The sequence below is a fragment of the Cucurbita maxima genome, unplaced genomic scaffold, assembly GCF_002738345.1.
Source record: "Cucurbita maxima cultivar Rimu unplaced genomic scaffold, Cmax_1.0 Cma_Scf00009, whole genome shotgun sequence".
NCBI classification, from domain to species: Eukaryota; Viridiplantae; Streptophyta; class Magnoliopsida; order Cucurbitales; family Cucurbitaceae; genus Cucurbita; species Cucurbita maxima.
The window spans coordinates 1,053,516-1,060,046 of NW_019272025.1; the positions used below are offsets into that span (position 1 = coordinate 1,053,516).

Consider the following 6,531-nt stretch of genomic DNA (forward strand, 5'->3'; position numbering starts at 1 on the left):
TTTTTTTTTTTTTTTTTTTTTTTGTATCTTTTCATATGTAACTCGAACAAATTATTTTCCTTCTCTTTAGCTAACTATGGGGAGATATAAACATATTCAAATTCAATCCAAAATTACAAAATTTACCATTCTTTACCTTCAACTCTTCTTTTTTCGTACGATTCAATTCTGGCGGGAAAGCAAAATTCTTTCAAGAACTATCATATTAAAATTTAATAGAAAAGTCACGAACGAAGACTCAAAACATAGCTCTCATTCTTTCTCAATTTTTTTTACGGTTTTAGATGATGATTCAAGTATCTAGACTTGATCTCCACACGATTCTAAAAAGGTTTGGTGAAGGAACTTTAGCCGAAAACTAACTCTAGGTTGGGTGAATTGGGAGGTCTCGTCCTTACTTCCTTCCTTCTCTCTCTAGGGTTTCTCTTTTCTTTTTCTTCCCCCAATTAGTCATAATCAAACTAATTCTAGACCCCTTAATAAGGGATTGAAAATAACCCTTTCGTCTCTCTAGAGTAATTTCCATCCCCTTCCTGCCAAAGGGTGAGTGTTCTAGAAATGTAGGAATTGGTCAAAAAACCAGTCCAAAGGAGGAACTTAGAACTACATAGGTAATTCGCTCTTCTATTGAGTGTAGAAACGAGACAATGCTGATGTCGCTACTCTGTAAACTAGTCTTGAAAAGAGACTTGGAACTACATTGGTAGTTGTCCAGTGAATGTTTCTATTGAATGTAGGAACTAGTCATAGTTTGAGGATGCAACCTTGTGAACCCGTCTTAAAAGGGGACTTGAGACTACACAGATAAATAACTCATGATGGTTGTCCTTGGTGAATATGATAACAACCCCATACCCTGACCGAGTGTGTGACATGCAAGAGTACCACTTGAAATTGCGAGGCAGTCCCAGAAGCTGAGGTAGTTGAACTCGGCTCGAACTTCTTAGAGCCTTGAGAAAAGATCGTGGTAACTTACTTGAATAAGGATACAATGAGAGCGTACAAGTAGGTTACTTACTGAGTATTTTTATACTCACTTCATCCCCTCATTTTTTTTCTAGTGTTTGCAGGCTATCGAGTGAGGTCGTGGAGCGTTCAAGAGTTGCACGGTCATGGAGGGGGTCGTCTCAGGGTTTCGGTCTAGTCATTGAATTTTTGGGGTCTTTTGTATTTTTTTAAAAAAAAATTTATCTCAAATTTTTTCTCGATTTGTAATAAGCTTGAATAGCACTAACTTGTAATTGAATTTTGTTTTGTTTTAATTGTGATTTTGTTTGTTTTCTTTAATTTGATTTAAACTTTAGAGCATGTTTCGTATTTTTATTTAATTTTATTTTTAGGTTATTTCCTTTTTTTTCTTGTCTTTTTAATCATGTTACGTGATTTGAAACCTTGTTAATCAGGCCACGACACTAGTTGCATCCAACTGCTATAATAGACACAACAAGTTTCTTAAGGATGATAAACTATTACCATGGATTCATTTAAGACTTCTCCAACATATCAGCAACATTAACTTAGTTAACAAGTAAGGGGAAGCTATTTGTATGGAATGATGAGTATGAGAAGAGTTTTCACGAACCCAAAGAAGAGGTTTGCATCTTTAATAATGCTTACCATACCTGATAGGAAGATAGTTTCTTACTTTGATGAGGCCAATTATATGTTCCTAACACTAAGGTGATTAAAAGAGAAGTATTATTGAAGGCTTGACGTTCCGTATATGAGCCTCTTCAAACAGGACTTATTGCTATTGATGCGATGATTCCTATCGGATGATTACCTTTACACAGTGCAACTGTGTAGTAAAATGTCCTAAGACTTGAAAGAATACTACGGATGATCGAGAATGTAGAGAGATATATCTAACCTATTAGCAAGTTAAAGCGTTGAGGCAAAAGCCCTCCGGAAACTAGAAGAACGGATAGAGACACGATGAACATTAAGCTTTGTTTAGGAAGATACAAGCATGCTAATTACTTGCTATTGTTTTTAATGATAGTTTATGATAGTTGAGTTGCATGACTACGACAATGACAAACGCAAGCTATGGAGCTTTAGAGTCCATGAATCCGAAAGAGTTATTTAGTCTAAAATTGGGACCGATTCGAGATGGGAAATTACAAATTACAAATCGTTTTCAAACAGTAATCTTTAAGCAAAACATATATAAACGAAGAAAAACAATGAGACATGGGGGAGACAATTACATTATTGCTAACAAATCATAATAAATATATATATATATACGTCCAACAAAAACTAGGCTGCAATGTCATACTTAATATGCTTAAGAATCACCGGAATGACAATATCAGGGGAGCTGAGCTGAGGCAAGTGGCCGTCGGACTCCATGACCTCGACAATGGAGTCGCCACCGAGGTTGCAGTGGAGGTACTCGGAAACCACCACCGGGACCGCCATGTCCTTCATGCTTTGGATGATATGGCAGGGGATAGTGACAAGGGCGAGAATGTTTCTCATGTCGCTTTGGAAGATGGTCTGCGCCACACTCAATGCTATGTCCGGGCGCATGTTGAACAGGGTTCGGCTAAACTCTTGAACAGCCACGGAGTCCATGTCGCCACCCACGGCCAGAGGGGCGAACCCAGAGCACCAGGCCTTGTAGTTCGACTGCATTGCTTGGAATAGTTGGTTCAGTTCTTCTTGCTCGAATCCTCCGAAGTAGTCTTCGTCGTTCAAGTACCTGATCCACAAAAAAAAAACAATTTTTTTTTAATCTTCAATAAATTTCAAACAAAAAAGGTAATTCAATCTAATTTTAACAAAATCGGAATTTTAGTCCTTCAATTTCATTTTTTAAATTTAATCTCTATATTTTCAATTAATCTTAAATTAAGTCATTCAAAATTATTTTTTTTTTAACAAAATTAATTACTTCTACGAAGGGAAGACTAATAATAACTATATATTACACAAAAAAATATTTACGGTTAAATAATATTTTACACAAAAAAAAAATATTTATGATTAAAAAAATTATATTACACAAAAAATAAAATATTTAAGGTTAAATAATATTTTACACAAAAAAAAATATATATATTTACGGTTAAAAAAAATTATATTACACACAAAGAAAAATTATGATTAAATAATATTTTAACCATAAATATTACACAAAAAAAATATTTATGATTAAAAAAAAATTATATCACACAAAAAAAAAACCCTAAAAATGTGTCATTTTCTTACTAGGAAAACCCCTTAAATTATTTATAAATAATTAAATATGACCGAATACATAAAACCATTTCATTCCAAAAGGAAGATTAAAAAAATGAATAAATAAAATATTTTTAAAAAAATATTTAAAATATATCCGACTCATTATTCACACGTTCCGTATTAGCTTGACCAATAAAAATAAAAATATTATTATTATTATTATATTTTTTAAAAATTAAAAAAAAAAAAAAAAAAAAAAAAAAAAAAAGTCTAAATCTAAACAAACATAACGGCGTGTTCAGTTTCATACCACCGGCGAAGAGAAAGAGGAGAAATGAAAGTACCTCGGCGACGGGGAGATCATTATAATCTTCTGGAAGAGGTCGGGGCGAGTGATGGAGGCGACGGCGCCGATCATGGCGGAAACAGAGTGGCCGACAAACACACAGGAATCAATCCGAAGCTCCTCCAAAATCCCTAGCAAGTCGTAGGCGAAGCCTTCCAGCGTTCTATAGCGTTCGAAATCGAAGTAATCCGGATTGGTAGTTCCGGCGCCAATGTTGTCGTACAAAACCACCTTGTAATCGTCGACGAGATGCGGAATCAGGTGTTTCCAGACCGATTGATCAGTGCCGAATCCGTGGCCGAGAACCACCGTCTGCTGCCCGCCGCCGATGATCTTCACATTTTGTGCCTCCTCCACGACTCCCATGGTTTCCGTACGTCTCGCCGACGCCGACGCTGTGAAGATTCTGGAAAATAAAACGGAGATGGATGAACGGAGGAATTTTGCGTTCGTAATTTTCCTTTTTGTTTATCCCGGTCGACGACGAGGCATCTCCACAGTCACATATTATAGATACTTTCTGGAAGATAAGATCGTCGCGCCCGGGTTATGATCCCCTGCGGCCGAGTTTAATATCCAATCGTATCTCATGGCAGTGAACGTTGATCGTGAGTAATAATTAATAAGGAGGACTCATCACTATCCTTCATGAATTTTTTTTTTTTTACGTAGAAAAAATAATTTTTAAATCGTTTTAATTTTGAAAATAAAAGTAATAATTAATATTGACCCCATCAACTTATTACTCTAAATTTTAAATTTCAACAAATTTGTCCTTAAATATAAATAAATATGGTTCACTTTAAGTATAAGCTCTCGTGGCTTAAAAATGTTAAGATATTGTCCACTTTAAGCATAGGCTCTCATGGCTTTGCCCTAGACTTAACCATGGTATCAGAGCATGATATTGTACCATTGTTGACAATATCATAATTAAGTTTAGGGCAAAACCATGATAGCTTATGCTCAAAGTGGACAATATCATATGATTGTGGAGAGTCGTGTATGTCTAACATAGTATCAAAGTCATGCCCTAAACTTAGTCGTGTCAATAGATTGATAAATCCTCAAATGTCAAACAAAGGACTCCAAAAGAAAAGGAGTCAAGCCTCTTCGAAGGCAGTAAGACTAAGACTCGATTAAGGGGAGACGTACTTTATTCGAGGGGAGGTATAGGATGATGAAAGTCCCACATCAGCTAATTTAGGGAATGATCATGGGTTTATAAGTAAATGATACTCTCTCAATTGGAATGAAGTCTTTTGAGGAGAGTCGTGTTCGTCTAGCATAAAAATCTTCCTAATTTCAATAAAATAAAATTTTATGATATATAAATTAATGATAATATGAGTTGTAGGGAAACAAAAAGGAATATTACAAAATATTGAGTAAAATAAAATAATACACAAAGGTTTAAAGCAAAAAACAAAAAGATAAAAAATATTAGAAATAAATATTTAATTTGCACATTTAATAATCTCAAATCAAATCTGGTTATTGGAAAATGATTTTTTATGGAAATTATTAAATAATAAAATTTAGGGTAAAAAAAGGAAGATATTATGAAAGACAGCGATGAGAGAGAGAGATGTGTTAATTAAATAGGGATGTTGGCCACTCTCCGAAACAACCACGTCACCAAGTTGGGGGGGAAATTTTGCATTTATTGGGTTGGCGTCCCCACGTGCCCCACTTTAACGTATTCATTTCATTTTATTTTTATTCAACTAACCAAATAACCATTTTTTTTTTTTTTAATTATTCATTATCTTTTTCAATTTTTGGCTTCTTTCCATTTTATCATTGTCTTCCACCTCACCTTGTTACACTCCCTTTCTATCCACGGGTGAGTTAAGTCAATTTGTTCTCGAGTCGCCTACCACCAAGCGACGTATGTTCGAGCTTGTGACCTCGGTTCAAGAACAAAATTTTAGAAAATAGGACAGAGAGATCTCGAGAAATAGTTTTGAAAGCAAGATTTGATGCAAGCAAAAATGCAACAACAACTGCTTACAACATATAACTATATCTATGTAATCTATAACTTAAAGCTTTGATACTAATGTTGGCTAAATCATCTTCACAGAAATATTAAGCTTTAGATGTTTGGCCGATTTTGCACACGAATATGAACCATTTTCACAATTCCTTCATTTGATACCTCTTGAAGAAAGTGACACTGAACGTTTATATGTTTGCTATGACTATGCATAACGGGATTTTTAGAAAATTGAATGGTTGAACTGTTCTCACAAAAAAAATTATGGTAGGATCAAGTTGACTCCAAATTGTTTTCTTGAAAACCATGAAAAAGCTCATGTACTTAATTTAAACACATAGCATGTAGTGCTCTTTCTGCTCTTTCTATCTTCTATATCACCAACATAATCACTATCGGTAAAAGCGCTCAGCTCTTCATTTCCTCTCCAACACTTCTTGTGGATACTTCTTTTGACTAATAAAAATTTCATTTGAGCTCTCCATAACTTCAATATAAAAAAAAAAAAAATGTCTCATCCTTCCAAGATCAGTCACATGAAATTTATCCATCATAGATTGCTTAAACTTTGTAAACATATGTTCATCATTACCGGTGAAAATTAGATCATCAACATAGAGACATAAAATCAAAATCTTACCTTCATCTTCTGTCTTGATGAACAAAGTGTGCTCATAAGATCATTTTTCGAACCCTTGCTTCTCAAAATAAGACTCTATCCGACAGTATCAAGCCTTCTTTAGTTTGTATACCTTATGCTCACTTCCTTTATTTTTATATTATGTGGCTACTCAACATAGACCTCTTGACTTAGTTCTCTATGTCAGAGGGCAAGAGAAATAACCACTATGATTGTATCAAGTCGAGCTACAAGTGCGAAGACTTCAACATAATCAATTCTATGTTGTGCATATTTCTTTGCCACAAGACATGCTTTGTATTTATCGACCTCTTTATTATCGTTGAGTTGTCTTAAAGATCAACTTAACACCAATTT

General features: G+C 34.5%; 1 protein-coding gene across 1 annotated transcript; it reads right to left on the reverse strand.

Moving 5' to 3' along the window:
- Nucleotides 1-2,050: 2,050 nt before the first annotated feature.
- On the reverse strand, nt 2,051-4,001 carry LOC111484379 (probable esterase KAI2). The gene is made up of 2 exons (XM_023130943.1): nt 3,534-4,001; nt 2,051-2,707 (listed from the first exon to the last, which is right to left on the reverse strand). The coding sequence occupies exons 1-2, from the start codon at nt 3,899-3,901 to the stop codon at nt 2,263-2,265; spliced, it is 813 nt and encodes a 270-aa protein (XP_022986711.1). The 5' UTR covers nt 3,902-4,001; the 3' UTR covers nt 2,051-2,262.
- Nucleotides 4,002-6,531: the final 2,530 nt, after the last annotated feature.

Excerpts from the sequence above, each read along its gene's own strand:
- LOC111484379 (XM_023130943.1), bottom strand. The coding sequence starts at position 3,901 with ATGGGAGTCGTGGAGGAGGCACAAAATGTGAAGATCATCGGCGGCGGG. Across the intron at positions 2,708-3,533 it reads ATGATCTCCCCGTCGCCGAG|GTACTTGAACGACGAAGACT; the intron begins GTACTTTCATTT and ends TTTGTGGATCAG.